The sequence below is a fragment of the Colias philodice genome, chromosome 6 (genome assembly GCF_061535455.1).
Source record: "Colias philodice isolate Cphi_HAF_F1 chromosome 6, ilColPhil1 Martin Lab GWU primary, whole genome shotgun sequence".
NCBI classification, from domain to species: domain Eukaryota; kingdom Metazoa; phylum Arthropoda; class Insecta; order Lepidoptera; family Pieridae; genus Colias; species Colias philodice.
In genome coordinates, this window is record NC_143091.1 from 5,297,042 (window position 1) to 5,317,047 (window position 20,006).

The 20,006-nt window shown below is 32.2% G+C and overlaps 1 protein-coding gene across 1 annotated transcript; it reads right to left on the reverse strand.

Annotated features, from left to right (window-relative positions):
- Positions 1 to 1,407: 1,407 nt before the first annotated feature.
- On the reverse strand, positions 1,408 to 17,928 carry dcma (syntaxin-like domain-containing protein decima). The gene is made up of 5 exons (XM_089695816.1): positions 17,866 to 17,928; positions 9,039 to 9,205; positions 6,209 to 6,342; positions 4,391 to 4,573; positions 1,408 to 2,044 (listed from the first exon to the last, which is right to left on the reverse strand). Exons 1-5 carry the CDS (start codon positions 17,926 to 17,928, stop codon positions 1,926 to 1,928), a joined length of 666 nt encoding a protein of 221 aa, XP_089551942.1. The 3' UTR covers positions 1,408 to 1,925.
- Between the last annotated feature and the right edge of the window lie 2,078 nt (positions 17,929 to 20,006).

A 20,006-nucleotide genomic window follows, 5' to 3' on the forward strand; every position in this document is an offset into this window, starting at 1 on the left:
GTAACAGAATTAAAATTATCCATAAAATGATCTAGAATTGGTTTTTGTACAGGTGGTGGTAAATATACCACACAAAATGTAATTTTAAATCTAACACCAATATTTATTGAAACCCATAGGTCCTCACAGTCACTTTTAAAATTTACGAGTTCACCAACAGCGAACCTCTTTGAGACAGCAATCAGAACGCCGCCACCTTTAATTTTATTATTGAATTTAGTAAGCGTTCTATCTCGCCGGAAAACAAAATATCTATCGTCAAAAAGTTCACTGTTAACGATATCCTCATTGAGCCAGGTCTCTGTCAAAACAATTACATCATACATAGAATTACATAAATTACGATAAAAATCTTCACATTTTGATCTCAAGCCGCGAGTGTTTTGATAATATATCCTTAAATTATTGAATTTTAATGCTTACTAACAATAAATATAACTTGCTTATAGATCTAAATTATACAAATCAAACTATTTTATTCAATGAGTCGATGTCTCTTATTAATATGTAATCAGTAAAGTCCGTTTTCCTCACGTAAATGCGACCACTTCTGACCCAAACATGTTTATAGCCTTTTTCTTTTGCCTTGATGCGGGTTGCTGCATGCAACGCTTTATTTGAGGGACTTAGATGTTCAGTGATATATATAGGGGATTTAACATCATGATGATTTTAAAATCAGAGTTCATGTTAGGGCAGGACTGAAATTCAAGTAATCTCATAAAATTCATATTATGTGCATTAATGGTGAAATTACCTAAACTTATTATAGAGTAAGTGCTATTTAAAATGTTATGTTTTATAAATTATTAATTTATTATGCATAATATCATAATCTTTCCATCATTAATGATACGCTAAATAGTGTTTGAATTTTTTAGATCACACATTATACAGGGATCGTTCATATGTTAGGATGGATCCATAGATCCATAGACAACATTGTCTGAAAAATATTAAGAATGAAATATTCATTTTCACCACAATTTTCACAAAAATGTTATGTAGAAGCGATTTATAATATGGACCTTTTTTGGTTGGATGCCGAATTAATTTTTAAGTTATTTTTAATTAATATTTTAATAGATGCTTTACTTTTATTAATTGCTGAATAATTAATATATCATTTCACATTTTAAAATCATAGTTTGGAAATTCGACGTGAGATAATATTACCTATTCTCGAGAAGACGTGAGATAATCTATTCAACGTATTATTTTTCCCTAATGTATGAGCGAACCCTGTAATTTATTTATAGTTTTGCGTAAATTATTAATAGGTAATTATATAATTTATGAATTTTTTGTCACTAAATGTTTATTAAGTATTAATATGTACGTACATATACATATTATATGTACCATAAAAAGTTCATTAAATAAATATAAATCTTATAGTAGGTTTAATCCGTATTAATGAACTATTGGAAGACAATTAATAATCAAATTGAAATATAGAAACATTTTTAACTGAACTTCAGTCTGGTAGTATATTCTTCAAGGATAATAATTATTGTTTTGAGCCTGAGAGCGTCGCTCAAACGAAACTAAATATTGTAGAAATGTACTTTCAATTGTACTCGTAGCTACTTAAATGAAATTGATCCCTCTCCAGGCATTATGCAATTATCATTTGCAACTACTTACTTAAATATTATTTTAAAGAATTAAATTTATTGATGTATAAGTTTATTAATTTATTAGAATGACTAGATCATTATCTACAAAACTGAATTATTAACTACACTGTAGCGTAACTAAATAATCAATTTAATGGACCCTTTCATTTCTACTCTACGTTCTCGTTCCGTGGAATACATGCACTGTTAACAGTTTATGAACACTTTGCGTCCAATTCCAATATCTGCGTTGGACTATTTTCCTTGGTGCACGCTGGGCCGCCTCGTAGGCGAGACTTGACACCCTCAGAGGTAGTTCGGCCGCGACATGCAACAAAGGACTCCCATACCTTTGTATAGAGATCCTCTTCGCTTGTTTCTCCATAGGCCGTTAACGTCGTCTCCTTTAAGCGCAATATTGCTTTCTGCAACAAATGTATTTTCATTGAGATAGAATTAATTTCAAGTATACGCTTTCAGTAAAATGCATTAACACGTTCGCTGCGGCACAGATATATCTGTACTTTCCATTACTGCGTTACGGGTCGTTTTAAACCTTGTCCTATACCAGAGATTGTGGCGGCACGAGGCATATTAAACCCCACCGCCCGTAGGAGACCAAAATCCTTTTTTTGGCGCCAAATAAGACAAAGTGTGCGGCTTTTGTCGTGATTATTATTAACAATGAGTTCATTAACCTAAATCTACCGCCGCCCGTGGTTAGATTAGTTAGTTTAGATTCTATGGGTAAAATAAAATGTGGGGTCTGATGTACCCCATACCGCACTGAACAATAGCAGTTTTTCATATAATTTAGTGATGGGAAAAGAAATATCGATTTTATTTAATTGTATTTATTTATCAAACTTATGGATATTTTTTATTAAAACAGGCCAAACCAGAATATTGTTTGCAACCAGTGCATTCTGTGAGAATTTCCTTTACTTTTTTTGTCGGCCTCACGACTTGTTAAGAAGATGCGGAGTTTTTCGTAACATCCTACACATCTCCTCTTCTTTGATCCCTTTAAGAGATGATGTGCCTTGTTTGTTGGCTTGTTGACTTGGGCAAGAGTTAAATTTTGATGAGCCATACACCGATTGCCGGGTGTTTTGGATTTGCCGCTAGTTGATTCAATGAACAAACACACTAATAGTAATCATGATTATCAACCTATTTGAAGAAAGTTACTCAACATGTCACATTCACGTTTCTATTAACGATATTTATTATAACGAGTAGTTTGAAAATTAGGTACCTGTATCCACATTCAAGTCCTTCTTTGTAATTTGAAGCTAGCTTAGGGTGCGGTACGAGGTGCGCGGTGGTACGAGGTGTTCGCAACCTCGTTCCGCACTGTGTTAGAATTTTTATTTGTTCAGTGCGGCACGAGGTCTAAGAAACCCGGTATTAAGGTCGGTATACCATTGAACTAGGAATCAATAGCATATCTCAGATATATAGATATCACTTTCCTACACTGAACCAGATGGAAGTTATGCCTCCCGCACGACAGAGAAGTTTAAGTTTTTTCCTACCGCTATAACGACGAGACACGGACAGGGTGTTTCAAGCCCTGTTTCGCAGCGAACGTGTTAATAACGGATTTCATCGTGGATTGCTAACTCCAGACTCTAATTTATAGGATTGATTGGATTTTCTGTCTATTGATTGAACGGCTTAAATAGAAAGAATTTTTGTGTATAAAATAATTTCACTGGCTCATTTTTAAGTTATTAAATTTTCTCAACATACAATAAAAAAAAATAAAAAAGACGGGTTGCATTCCGGGAGTGCCGGCAGAAGTGAAAACTTGATTATTAACGTTGAGCATGTTTGATATTTTGGAATGGTATCCGTCTTAAGCTTTTTCGATCAGGTCACGTGTCCTGACGCGAGTTTAAGATTTTATACCCATTACAGAAAAAGTGCTCAACGCTGCTAAAGAAGTTTTCACTTCAAAAATCATAATCTTTTGCGTAACAACGACTTTACAAGAATATCTTTGTGTGAAGTGATTATACCTATACGTAACGTATGCTTTTAAACTTATTGTGTTGAATTAAAAAGATTAACATGAAGTATAGCTATAATTATTTCATTAATGTTCTGGAAAAATGTACAAAAATGAGAATACGTACGTCTTTGTTACAAATGTAAATGTAATGGGATAAGAAATGAACGTGTTTTGTATCGCGCTGCGGCTGACTGTTCCTAATGCGTATGAAGTATCTGGGGGACAAAAGCTATTAATATTCTCTTATACGCGTGGAATAGCGGATAATCTTTTCTATCATCTGGAGAGAAGGGAGATTGTGGACGAATTACATAGCGATAATCCAGATTAAAGTATTACCAGAAGATTTTTGAGAAAATTTAAGAATGGTAGCATTCACGAAAATTGAATTAAATAAAACGGGAATAAGGACTTTTACGAGTATCTATTCGGATTATGGAATAAAATAAATCACACTGTTTTTCATGTCCAATAATTTAAATTATTAATGTAAAAAAGACGACCTATAAAACTTCGACACAACACGAATGTATAAAGGGGTAATCACACTATTCCTAAATATTTCGAGATATAGTAGCTATTTAAACAACAAGAATGTAGAGCAATATAGGGACAACAGATACATCTATTGTTACCGCTTACATACCTACGGTGAACCGTAAAACCGCGGAAAAATTCAATGTATATTATAGCTTTCACATTTTAAAATAAAGCCGATAAATATAACAAGTTTCTTTCATTTCAACTTAGGTACCTAAGTGATTGAGGGTTTCATGCGGCGGGAGGTATTCTTGAATATCGCTGACTATTCTGGTGATTTCTTGTGTGTCTTTAGCGATACTGCACAGTTCCTCTTGATTAAAATCCGGTGTAATCTGCTTACACAGCAATATCTGGCTGATCACGTTGCCGAAGTTTGATGGACCGGCACGATTCTCTGTTGGAAATGTTGGTATTTTATTTAATTTATGCGACACAGTGAACGCCAGGAAAATACCATAAATTTTATATAGTTGAATATCAATATTGTGTTATATTAAAATAAATGTCAAACAGACTTTATAACAATTTTGTGAGTTTATTTGTATTGTAATGAAGTGGTTCCAAGATCATATTTATTGTTTAAAGAAAATATTATAATAAATAACAAATTAATGTTCCTGAAAATATCAGCCAGTTCTAAAACGTTACATTATCTGTGCATAGGATTATCACATATAAATGTGTACGTGTGAAAGACATTCATGCACTAATTGACTATCTTTTAAAAAAGCATGCTTATGAAAAGACAATATTCAGTTCAAACGCTTCTGGTCGCTAACAATCCGAAACCGTAGTCGTTAGCGTATAGGACAGCCAGTGACATTTGAGGTAGAGCATATTCTGTGACCTCAATATTTCAACAGCTCATTATTCTAATTATATGAAAAACAATGTAAAATCAACAAAAATATATTATTTAATAAAACGACGAATACGAGTGCACGTAGAGTACAAAATAATTACTCACGTAGTATCAAAGTCAATTATAGTACATAATCAGCGCACGAGAATGTTAATTTTTTTATTTTATATCTAGATGTACTCATTTTTGTGTTGTGCATGAATAATTTATTCTTTGTGTAAAATTTAATTCTAAGTACGACTCACTATTCATAACAAATTGTTGGAATGAAAATGATATATATAATAATAAAATAAAATGAATTTTTAAAGTATGCTTTTCACATATTTTTATCATTAATTGAATTTGTCATTCATGTGTGTTTCTTTAAGCTTATTTCAAGTGAAAATTTGATAGAAAGCCTTGGCTTCGGCACATATAGAGCCCGAATCCTGGACCCCAAAATACGGGCTGTCCTAGTTTGGGGTCCAAATGTGACATGTTTGTACCTAACCCACAAATTGTTCAATAAATGATTTTTATTATTATTATTTAATCTCTAGCTTAGTTAGTGCTGTCAGCTTGAATTTGTAGGTAGATAGAGCCTGTCGAGAAACTGACAGCAATTTCATCGAGTTTTGTACAATGACACAGAGAACTAAAATCAAACTTGTTTCTTTGTTTTGTGCCTATTTTAAGGAATGTCCATTGTACCATATTATCTACAACTAATTGATTGAGGGTTCCTTGCTATCTATAATCTAGAGTGTTTACACTTAGGTACACTTTCATTTATCTAATTGCCCATACGGTCCCTAAATCTCGTTTACTAAATCCTTACCAATTTATAACGTCTTTAGAAATAAACTTAATTATTTCATATGAATACATTATTTAACAAAAAACTAAACCGTATTCAAATTTTTAGAAATAGAACAAATGTTCTCCATGTTAAATTATATATGTTTTCATTACTGGTATTGTACAATAAAGTGTCATAAATAAATAAATAAATATACATGGAAGAGAAGCACCAGTTTTAAAAATAAAAAAGAAAGAGTCTTCAAATTGACCCAGTCGAAGAGTTGAGGTGACAAATGCAAAAAAATAAAATAAAAATACAGTCGCATTGCGAAACTCTTGAACTCTGTTGTAAAATTAATTATGTCATATTATACTCGTAATTACCATAATAAGATGTCATGTCCATTGGCACTAATTGCACCAATCTGTGGCACTTGGCAAGTTCCCGAAGCAGTAGTTGCGACATAAAGTATAATAGCACCAATTGAGGCTGCTCAGCACAGCCCTCCCCGCCAGACCTATAAAAATACTTTTTTCAGGCAATTGTAATGTGGAATTCCTACCTATGTTTATTGATATAGTAGCAGTTCTATGCTCTATACGTGTAGATCCTGTATGTTTAATAATTGTTTAGTTAAGTTAATATTTTAGTTTATTATTTGATATCTGACTTATATAATTTCATTTGTTCTCAAAAAGAATACGAGCACTTTGTCCCATTTTTAGAAAATTTTCATTGATGCTTCGTTCCCATTGGTTGTAGCATGATGTTAGGCAGCTTTCCTCGATAAAGGGATTATACTAAGAACACAAACGAAAACAGAACTATTCAATTAGAACTAGCAGTTCTTGCTTATATGATTTATGAGAGATATCGATTACATATATATCTCTTAGTTACATATAGATGTAACTATGTATGTATATTATATACAATACAGTATGCTTGCATATAATATAAGTCTTATTATTGTAAGATTGCTGGAAAATGATTTGCGGTAAGGTAAGATGACTGTGGTTTATTTGAAAATATTGGAAAAAGATTAAATGAGGTGTCAGACAGCCCTTTGAGGTTTTCACAATATGTAATTTATCATTGTAACCCCATTTATAATCAGTAATGAATCAGCAACAAATAATAAGCGCTAACTATGTTTATTTACCGATTCCAAACGTGATTAATAGCATTTTATGACGTATATCGATAGTGTTTCAGTTTGTAACAATATTTTTTTTATTTGAGCACTATTACATATGTATTAATAAGGAACTATGCTGCTACTACATTTAAAATTTTTCGATTTTAATTGCATGCTGCAGTATTTGTATAAGAGGCATATATTATATAATCAGAACGAGTACATTCATATGAAATATGTAATTATTCGAATATCCACTTCCAATATTCATTCTTGGAAAATCATCTCGCTGCTACGAGTATGCATCCATAAAAACGATTCCTGAAAAATCTTTCCAACACTTTTTGTGGGATGCTTCCTATCACAATATCGCTATTATGTCTGCTTTTATTGTTGTTTAGAAAATAATACAAGCGGCGGAAGCTTTTTTAAAATATGAATTTCTAAAGTTAGACAGTTGTAACTTTCGTGTCCGTTCGATATTAAAATTATTAAATAACTTTTGTAATCAAATAAATGTTTTATGGAACGATCACTGAAGCGATAAGAGTGGAATATCTCTTTGAAGTGTCTGAGACCGCACAATAGATAGATTTATTAGTTTCGCGGTTTACCGCGCTTAAGGAACCCATTTGGGAATCGCAACTTTTACCATTGTAATTGGTCTCTTTTATATTTCATTCGGGTTAGAAAGGTCGTTACTAGTCTTTTGATATGCTAATATTGTTGGTTTAATATTGTCAGTGCGGATTTGTAGGCATTAATCGTTGAGTAATCAAAAGATACCTACAGCTATGTCATTCGTTATAATAAATATTGTTCAAAGTATAAATCGTTAATAAAAAACAGAATATTGTTTATGATTATAAAATTAAATTTAATATATAAAACAAGTGTTTAAATATATTTAATAGTACCCACTCTATTTATGACCAACACTTCCTAGTTATTTATTCCATGTGATCAACAAAGCATAGTTGTATGAGCGTAATTGTATGAGGTTTTTTCTCATAATATATTCTAGTCAACCAGTTTCATTGAACAAAGAGGATATTCTATGTAATCTGAAATCCTTTATTCTACAAAAACGAATTTTGTCGTTTTTCTTTTGAATATATTTTATCTCTGTTCTAGCGTTAATTTTAAATATGCATTCAACAAATGCATTAAAATATTATTATAAAACTGTATTGTTCTTCGTAAAAATCAATGACACATAATCTAGATTTTGATACCAACTCAATGAGTGGAAAAAAATACGTATAGATGAATCTTTTAGGAGGAAAGTTTGTTTCTCTGTCTAATGATTTAAAGAAATTCAACACTCACTGTCTAGTTTTGTGTACGTACCTACAGTATACAATAAAGCTGAACGTCAATATAACGTAGCATTCGTACGTTTAAACTAAACAGCAATAGAGATTAAATAGATGCCGGAATTGATTAAAAACATGTGTACCTAAATAAACGAAGTAAAACACATTTATTAAACAAGGAAAATAATTATTATAAGATTATATACCTACTAGATATTTTAAGATCGAAACAAAGTTCATTAATTTGATTTCAGTTTCATTAAGAAATTAAAATTCCACGAAAGCTTGCGAATATTGGGTTAGCGTCAAGTAGGTAATGGTTTATGTCTGGAAAAGCTAGCAAATTATATGTATAAATTTGCGAGCCTTGGTACAAAATACTGTTGTACGAACTGGCTCAGAGGAACTGCACGTCCGCAAAATTGCGTTGGAGTACAGAGTGCTGTTACTACTCATTCGTGGAATATTTATCCCAGGTCTCGTATTCCATTTTCACTATAATATCGATGGATCGGTATTAAAGCATTGTAATCGAAATTGGTTGCGGTCGGATTCGTATTTTATGTAGGTTCCTGCAGTCTCCGTCTCTAATTTATGATTACAGAAAGACCATATTATACAAGATTACGAATGGATATATCAATAAAATGTAAAATACACAACTGTAACAATACTAACTGATTTTCAAAAATAAAACACTTGTGTAGTAGTTATTACATAAAAACCGTTGCATACGGGTGAAAACATAAAAGTACTTACTTTTTACACGTGGGAATCACTAGCTGGCTTGTCTGTTTAGTTGCTTCGACGCATGTTCGCCGAAGCCTCCGCACCCGTTCGCGAAGCTCCGGGCAGTCATGGGGCTGGCCGATGTGGATAAGCAAGTCACGGAACAGTGCCAGCTGTACGTTGATCTCATTTATTAACTGTAACAAATGAAATGGTTTTCAAGTTTTCGTACATTGTGAGACATAAATGGACAAATAAATTTATTCAAGTTAATATAAATGTTGAGTGACCCAGTACATTCCGCTGCTGCTATATAATATAATATTAACATAGTAATAGAAATATTGATGCGCATTATAATACATTAAAACATCATGTCATAATAGTAACCTATTCGCTTTTACCAATAACTTTATGAATATTAATGTAGCTAAAGCATCATACATGAATTATAATTATCAATTAACACACATTAAAAATGCTTCCAAAATCATTGTGTAAATGTGTAAAGCAATGATTAATATCTTTACAACTTCAGACGATAGACGCTCGGATTCGCTAATATTTGTTAAAATTCCGCAGATTATCCTCTCTAGGGAGTGATATGCAAATCGGTTAGCGTGAATACATTTATGAATCTATGCCTACTACCTATCTATATGTATTAGGGATTAAATTCTTCAGGCTATTATCTCGTTTATATTGTTGGAAGTATTAAAAATGTATTATATAAACGAAAAAAGGGCAGCGTAATTAAGAATTAAAGAGGGCAACCTTTGGGGCTCCCGCAGTTTCGCGTGAGACCTTCTTATTTATTTACCAAAGTAAGCCAATTGCAGTTCGTGCGAAAGTAATTTCACTCGAACGTTGTGATTCAGTGAATATTATATGAACGAAAATGGCTAATTAGAGTTATTAGTCCGGAGGTCTGGCAACGAATTATTATATTAGGCACCTGTTTTATAAAGCAGCGCAGTGTTGCGTAGTTTAATTGTTTCATTCAATAAAGCACCCGCACCCAAATTGCTTTATCGAATAGCTGGCGCACATATTTACTATATGAAATGCAAACATGAAATAATTTGGAAAATCCAAAAGTGCACGCCTCATAATTTTTTTTTAATAAATATTTATTAATTATTATTTTTGTTTATTTAATAACAATTAAACCACATCGAATCAGACCCTGAAAAATGAAAGGGTTCTATTCCTGAGCATACTCAAGCGTAAGAGAAAAAAAAAGACTCGATTAGTAAAGTATTTCGGTCGCTATCGTGTTAACAAGAAAAAGGATCCGCACATACAGACACACGGACGTCCAAGACAGAACTTTTTTAAACTGTTTTTTAACTAGTTTAAATAACAAAAATGACATCAAAAATATCATGAACGTTAAAAGTAGTGTTTTTTCTTAATATGTGTGTGTATGGATTATCTTACAAGTGCAATGTATGATACATAAAGACATTTTAAGTTTGAAAAATCAGATGTTTTGCGCGAAGTGACAGTAGTACCCACCTCAACGCTTCGCTTATGAGGCGTGCAATTCAGTTTAACGTAATCATAACTATCGATTGGTTTAATTGAAAGTAAAATGTGAGAAAGTCCTTGTTGCATATATTATTTTTATGATAACTTATCGGTCGCGTCATGGCAATACCATCACGTCATTAAGACGACGATTTTGGTATCCTTGAATCTTGCCAAAAAGTTTCACTTCTGACATGTGTGCTCGGCAAACACGTTCTTTTTAATCTATGAATATAGGTACTAGGTTTTGCGTTCCTCATAAATCTCCACCAATATCATAATCATCAGCACATATTTGTTTCCCCCTCCTATGAGGTCTTAGGTGACACAAATATGTATAAACAATCCATCACACTGGGCAAGTGCGTGCTGGCAGATGTCACATGTCGTTGAACTTTTTCGTTTGTGGACGCGACGATTTCGTCACGATATTTTCTTTCATCAATTGGGTGGATCATGTGCACATAATTCGCAAAATCCTATAATCTTGAACCTCCGTTATTTTCATTGAAGGCAGTGTGAAGTGGAAGTGGAAGGCATTAACCACGTGCCTCTGAGAAACTTCTGCTAATTAAAAAAAAATAAAAAATGTTGTGTGGTTTTATGAAACCACGGTAAAAGTGAAACTGTTCGAACGGTTCCGAACACTGCTTTGTGTAGCGCATGTCGCGTGACGGTCGGTTGCCGAGTAGGTATACCTACTCGGCAGCCGCGATACACGCGACATGCGCTACACAGACCAAAAAGTTTGAGACGATGTAATAAAAGTTTCACTTTAACATGCCATCCAACTGGAATCGACATGCTCATATCTTCTTCTTATATATAAAAATGAATCGCAAAATGTGTTGGTAAGCGCATAACTCGAGAACGGCTGAACCGATTTCGATAGTTCCTTTTTTATTATATTCCTTGAAGTATGAGGATGGTTCTTATGTAGAGAAAACGTAAATATTATGTACCACGGGCGAAGCCGGGGCGGACCGCTAATATAGTCATATAAATAGGTTTAATTCTATACAGTCTAGATAGAGACTGTATAGAATAAATAAAAAATAAGACTAGGTAGACCTAGTCTTATTTAGTACAAGTAGTCTCTAAATTCCTTTAGCATTTGAAGTGGTATGAAATAGTTTCTTATTACTGTCTACTAACGCGCCGTGATCACTTACAAAGCGTGCCTGATGCCAGTTGGCAATAAACCAGAAACTTATACTGCATTGAAACTTGACCAAAGATATCGTTCAGTACATTCTGCTGATATCTACCTACTTAGTTTCACGTACTAACTTCGATATGTTTTTCCACGTTTTAGAAAGTATCTTCTTTTAGGGGGTAAAATCTTCAACAAGCCCAATAACAAATTTCTTAAAATGAGGAAGATTTTTATTCTTTTCTTATATTATCACTTTTCAAGATATGACATGATCTAAAATTTATACGCGATCTGATACATTTATTATTTTGGGCATATTTTTAGGGTAGATACAGGTATGAAAAGGCCGATTTGAAGAACCCCTAAAAAGAGCAAAGCAATCAACTCGTACAATAAAGTGCCTAATATAATATTTAATAACATTTAGTTGATCCTTTGTGCAAGAGTTCTCCTCCGATCGTAAAAGGAACATTTTAAAATATTTTTCAAGTGCCCCTTTACGTAAAAGGTATGAAATATTATTCATAAAAATGTTGCAAGTAAAACAATATTTTAATACTCATTGTGATAGCCGATTAATTATCACGATGTATAAATAAATCCTATACCGTTTATTAAAACTATTTTCTTTGGTCTTACGGCACAATAGACTTGTTATCAACTAGTTTGAAAAGCAAAAAAGAAGTGTTATGACGGGACTAGGTCGGGTGCTTTCTTTTTAAATATATTTAAGAACCGATACAAATAATTAAACTGCTTTGATATATGATTTTATTTATTTAAACTAAAAAATAACAAAGTTTAATATTTTCTATTAGACCTAAAGGAAGAAATAAAGTGATTAGGTACATAATGTTATTAACAAAAGTGAAAAATGTATTTGTTGAAAACTGGAAATAAGCTGGGACACAAATTTTAAGGGACAAATTAAATTAACATTTTATACAAATAGCTTGGGCTGAAAGTTTGAATCCAAATTTACGTAGTTCCCTAGGCATAATATTAAAAGGGTCATCTTTATTTTTAAAAGTGTTGTTTCAGATCTCATCTGTTTGAACAGATTTAACTAAATTATGATAAAGGAGTATAGAAATCAATATTATGTTGGTGGTTATAGGCTCATTTATCAATATGTCACGGAGTCGTCTTCTGCAGTATTCGTCGAGAGAAATAAGCTTTTTGTGTCGAACGGTTTAGTCTCTGTCAATGCGCGAGGAGTTTTTGTTGTAATAAAATAAAAAAATTTGGAAAATCCAAAAGTGCACGCCTCATAATTTTTTTTTAATAAATATTTATTAATTATTATTTTTGTTTATTTAATAACAATTAAACCACATCGAATCAGACCCTGAAAAATGAAAGGGTTCTATTCCTGAGCATACTCAAGCGTAAGAGAAAAAAAAAGACTCGATTAGTAAAGTATTTCGGTCGCTATCGTGTTAACAAGAAAAAGGATCCGCACATACAGACACACGGACGTCCAAGACAGAACTTTTTTAAACTGTTTTTTAACTAGTTTAAATAACAAAAATGACATCAAAAATATCATGAACGTTAAAAATAGTGTTTTTTCTTAATATGTGTGTGTATGTATTATCTTACAAGTGCAATGTATGATACATAAAGACATTTTAAGTTTGAAAAATCAGATGTTTTGCGCGAAGTGACAGTAGTACCCACCTCAACGCTTCGCTTATGAGGCGTGCAATATGGCCGAACATTTATGAAAGATGATATTCCATATCTCTATGTCAAATATCCGATGAGCATTAGTGAAAAATGATGCATCTTTTATTATGTCCAAATGTGCGTTCAGACAGCGTATGTTTTTGATGCGATATTGGAAAAATTTTAGTGGCCATTTTTATAGCAAAAGTCAAAACTCTACTTAAATGAGTATCTATGTATTATGAGTAAAGATGCGACTAATCATAAATTTCTGTATTATATTATTGAAAATATTGTTATTAATAATTATTGAAAGAATAGATTTATAGCATTAAGTTTATTGATTTCGATTTACAAAATACATGCACATATGTACTGTAAACGCATTTTTTTATTTGTAAAGTTTTATTCTCTCGTTAATAAAGTTTTAGTCAAAAGCAAGCTATTTCTAGATAAATATGTGTTAAATGCTAAAGAATACAATTTTCATAAGTATTGATTTCAAGGGGCTCTATGTAAGAGATATGTATTAGATATGTACTTGTTGAATATCTATCCATTATTAAACAGTCAAAAATGATGTTTAACAATGAATAAAAAAACGTTTTGAAAGTTTTATAGCATAAAGTAAACGTACTCAGTATACTCTTAAGTTAAAAATATTCTATTGTATAAAATTTGCATGCATTAGCATCTCTTAAAAAATGTAATTGGGATGAACGTTGCCCAGAATTATTTAAAAGTGCTTAAATTCTTTCTGTTTAAGTAAACATTTAACAGAAGTTTATTTATGTCAAAATGTTGAAAGGGTTTAAATCTATACTAATATTATAAAGCTGAAGAGTTTTTTTGTTTGTTTGAACGCGCTAATCTCGGGAACTACTGGTCCGATTTGAAAAATTCTTTCGGTGTTAGATAGCCCATTTATCGAGGAAGGTTGTAGGCTATATAGTATATATCATCACGCTACGACCAACAGGGGTGGAGCCACGGGGGTGAAACCGCGCGGAGCAGCTAGTGTAAACATATCTGTAGACATTGTAATAACAATAACGTTGTATTTTACTCCCGTAAAATTAAGTTGTAACGATTTTTTAATTTTGTTTTTAAATTCCGATAGTCTAAATTTTAAAAACTAACCTAGGACTGGGTCACTTTTTATTACTTTACTTTTTATTAAGTGCAGGTTTAGGTTTAATTATTATGAATTGTAAATTACGGCCCCTTGCCCCGACTTCACCTGAGTTAACTTGTAAATTATTTAGTTCATATAGAGTTACGTGTTGTATTAAAGATTTATTTTTATATACTCAGTGTGTTCAATCACTTTCTAAAACGCATGAACATGAATTTCACACAAACGAGAAAATTCTTTGACTTGGTGCTTCTAACCAATCCACCTTTAAAATCACATTCGAATGTATACGTAAAAAATATCAGTTGAATATTAAAAGTAAAATTCCCACCTTAAAGAATCGTGTTGATGGAGAAAGTGGTCTCTTTAAATAATCTGAAGGAGTTGAATTAGGACGTAAATCTCTCTTCTACATCAAAGTGAACGTATTACGGCCGAAGCTGCGAGCGTAAAGCTAGTAATTCAATATTTATGCATTAGTTAAACGGGCCAATACACAGTCCATTAAGTTTCCATTGTGACTGCGTATTATCCTCTAAGTAATTAGCTATTATGCATTAATGAAGCCGCATAGATTTTAACGAATTTAGAATAATGGAACATGTATTAAGCCTTCTAACTGCATTCATAATTTGAAACGGATTATATAGACCAACGATTAATATTTAACTAAATAAAGAATTATTATTTAACATTTATGGCTTATGCCTCGTTTATACTTCTTTTAGATTAATGATGACTCAATAAAATTATGAAATGATTATATTATAAAGTTACTAGATATGTACATACATTGTACGTCTAGATAATAGACAGTTTATAGTTTATACTCTATAGTATAATAGTACTTAGTAGGTTTTAGTATAGAGTTTATACTAAAACCTACTAAGTATAAAGCTGAAGAGTTTGTTGGTTTTTAAAGAGAGCAAATTAAAAAAACCGTACAAAAACAGATATACCACGCAATAAAGTTACACAAATCTATGATATTTGTTACGTATTTTGAATTCAAATAAAAACACCACAAAAATACCGATGTTCAGCCACGGGTTACTCGATAGGTCTAATTAAAATTGTGTGCTGTATGCGGTAGCGCGCCAAAAGGGAATTGCACAGTAAAATTGTGATAGATTCGGGTAGTTTGCGATTCAGACGCGGCTTACAATATGCATGCTCTTTTCTATTCAATAGTTTGGCTTTGGCGTATGAGATTGAAATTGAAACTAGATATTAACAGAGTAAAAGTTCTAAAGGCTTAATTTGTTTTCAGTTGCATTTCTAATGGTTTCAAAATGAAATGTATATCGTAGGATACCTATTATACCTAAAATGTTTGCAGTAAGTGAATATAAAATAATTTATAAACATGTTTCATAGATTTGACTTCCAATACCTATTTATGGTGAAATGAATGATGATGATGAAAAACTTATCCTAAACTTACTTAACAAATATTTGAAAACTCTCACTTCGTGCTCTTTAGAAAAATATTACAAGATAATTAAAAAATAATAGTCCGTTAAAAGTAGCTCGAAAAAATACAGGTGAAGGTTGCATAGAGATCATAATTGCAATTTGAATTGAATTGAATCGCAGTATCTATCCTTTAATACTGGTATTACTGCTATTTTCATCATTCGTTTCTGAAATATTAAGGCGAAATCAAAATACTCGTTTGCCATAATCATTAATCGTTCAGTATTTTCAATCAACTTTTCGTTTTGGTTCGACAACAGCTGCAATCGTTGTGAGTATCGGCTAAAATAGACATAGAAATTGTGTGATGCCTACACAATTTCACCTCAGTACTGCATGCATACTAATGAGGTACAAACACTTTTATTCCTCTGCTAAAGCGTCGGATCATTACATAGCGCCTAGAATTGTTTTTAAATGAGACGTTAAACGCGATTTCAAGGCTGTAAAAAACTAAAGTCTACACTCTAGAATAACGCATCGGATAACTGTTGCTCTAAAGAATACGAATATCAATACAATTATACAAATAAATAGAGAGGACATCATTCGAAGATATTTTCCTTGTAATGTACCTACTTGTCCATTAAAATGTCTCAAATTAAATAGAGAGGCGATAATTCACAGATCTTTTTCTCATAATGTTTTAATTGATTCATTCAGAGCTTGATATTCCATTCTAGAGGCCTGCGAGGACTTCAATAAAATATTACGAATTCCTGATGATGGAATAGCACGCTATATACGAACATCGGCATTTTATTCGTTATAACGCAATGTTCACGCTATAATTTGATGTGAAATATTTATTTCTTACGCCTTGGGAAAAAATTTCAACTTAACGAAAAGTTTTTTGTTAGCAGTTTATTTGGAAGTATCTTCTTTGAATTTTGTAAGTTTACTAGGTGACCAAGTAAACGTTGTATTTCAGCAGATCCTTATCACAGGGCCCAGGGGTATAAAAGTAGTTTATGATCAAATCTCAGATTTATCGAATATACCCAAAAATATAATATAAATCTGTGAATACGTTGAGTAGAAGTCTGTTTTTTTAAATCATTTATTTACGGACTAAATAAATCTAAACAACTGTCTCACTTATCAATGTAATGGAAAAAAAGAGATCAGTTATTTAAAGATTCCCTAGCGACTCGCCCCGACTGCGTCCGGAACTGAAACCCAGAAATGATAATAAAGCTATCTACTGGTGAAATGATTTTTAATTGATCACGTAAAATTAATTTTGGCCTTAATTAATTAAATTAATCCAATTCAAGCAAATCCCATTTCAAATCATTCCTATAATATAAATTTAGATAGGACATAAAATATCGTCTAAAATAATTATATAGCTACAATTTCATACGCTTATCAATCGCATATATAAAAGAAAATAAGGAAAAGGTTAAACGAAATTTATTTACTAGTTTATTGGAAGCGAGTTAAACGCGGAAGTGGTTCAAGAAATATAAAAAGGAGTCGCCTATTAGAGACCGTTAAAGCAATAAAGAAATGAATAAATACAGACGAAGAAAAGGAAAACGGTATTGCATTTAGATTTTATTATTTTATATTTAACTTTAATATTGAATATATTACCACCACACCCCGACCTTACTCGGGTGCCCTTTAAACTCTCCGAGAGAAATTAAATACCATGCTTAAAGTTTAATTAATTTATATTTTTATCTTTTGCCTGACCTCGTTTAATGTATTTGAATAAATTATTTTTGGGCACAATTTGTAGGCAATATTTTAGTGAAATATTTTTACACTTAACACCTCTGTTTTTCCTTTGCCAAGATACTCATCTAATTATTTCTTTTATCCTATATAATATAGACTATATTATAATAGTATGTAGTTTGTGCTTATGCATTCGCGCAACTTACCGTAGCTGCAGTGGGAGTGCTCTCATGGTGGTATGTCGACAGATGCCGAATTGTCCCCGCCATTCCGAAATTATGTTAATATACTGATCCCATTTTAATGGCTTGAAGCACTTTTTGATATAGATTTTAGATGACACATAATTAACGTCTACAGAAATCTGCCGATTTAATGGTCTATATAATGGGTGTTAATTCTATAGGCTTATAGCTATTCATGTTCTATTTATAACCCTAGACTTTTTATATCATTATTTATCTTAATTATATCATCTTACATAACAATTATCTAGAAATTTAACATTTCAAAAATAATTCCGATGTGTACCTACTCTAGAGTTAAGATTTACAAAATAATTCCTCGTTAACTTAAAATTAAATATTTTATTGTAATGTATAAGTATAACGAATCCGTAAATTATCCCCAGTCAATTAATGTAGCCGAGCTTAAATATTGCTCGTCTCAATTAATGATTAAATAACGAGAAAGGATAAAGGGATATCACTAGAGAAGATTAGAGGATCGTCTTTAACCGGATAATCTGAGGGCACCCTTATATTATAACCTTTTTAATTAAGCCATTTTTAACGAAACTAAATTGATATAAATATTTTTTTATTTCATAATTAAATAAACAAGCTACTTAAAAATTAAAAATCATCTGCAATGCTATGAAATAGAATATTTAAGGACAATAAAGAAGATAAATCGTCGGTCAGAAATTATGAATAGCCTAGCTAAGAGCGGAACACAAATGAATACGGTTTACGCGGGAGTTTCGTCCCCGATCAACATGTGCGTTCCGTAGCGCTACGAACACGCACCACGCTCGCGTAGCGGACGCCCGCGCGCGACTGCCGCAGACCGCCTCGCCCGCGCCCCGCACGCTTCCAACTGTAATGATTGACAAAATATTTCCTGTGTTTTCTTAGGGAGCAAAAAGCATTAGTAAACAAGTGGCCGTAGGAGGTACACACATATGGCACACGAATATTAAAAATGTATACCGAGTTGCGTCAACATTGACACACTGCGGTGTTATCGCTGATTCAGATTAAATGACGCTTTTATTTAATAACTAGCTTCCGCCCACGAATTTGTACGTGCATCTTCGTTTTTCCCCGTTCCCGCAAGAATTTCGGGAAATCCTTTCTTAGCGGATGCCTACGTCCTAACATCTACCTGCATGCCAAATTTCAGCCCGATACGTCCAGTGGTTTGGGCTGTGCGTTGATAGATCACTATATCAGTCACCTTTGAGTTTTATATATATAGATAGATTCATATTATTTATTTTATTAAGCTCCGTTGTGTATTTATTTAAGCTCCATTTGAATAAATTGCCGCGCCATAATATTGCATATCCGAGAATTTCTCTGTCATAAATTAGCCATAATTCTCATATTTTATGTTCTCGCAAAAGGCGTATTATATATTTGAATAGAAGGTGTTAAATAAGCGTGGCGAACGTAAATTGTCCAAATTCTTGGGACGACCGAACAGAGGAATTAGGGCGGTTGTTGTTAGATATAATATGTGTGTGTATACATTGTATTACCTTTTATGTCCTAGTCAAATAAAAATACCTTTGCGTGAGCAACTATGTTTTTCAAAACATTTTTTTTTATGGTTCAATAATGAATACTGAATGTTTAATAATATAATAAATTAATACAATATTCAATTTATTCGCTACCACCTCCACAAATTCATAAATAAACGACGTGAGCCATAAGTCAAATTTTATAATTACAGTGTAACTTGGTTAAGTGGGACCTGGATAAGTGAGAAACCTCCATAACTGGAACTCATGCTGAGGTCCCAACACTTTGGCACTGAAATGTACATTGCAATCATTTAAACTTTATATAAAAAATATGTCTATGTAAAAAAATGCATATTTCCATCGCTACCCAATAGTGTCGTTGTATTAATGCTATAACTCTGTAAGCCCGTCGCTATGTGTTGTTAGCAAGTGGAAGTAATTATGTCAATAACTTTATTAGACTTGCACATACTGAGCTTGAGTATTTCACAACAGTTAACTCAGGCTATTATAAGATGATTAGAAACCTTTGATAACGTAAGATTAGTTTCTATATGACGTAGTTTATAAATAAGAAAATAACAGTTCAACGTTTTG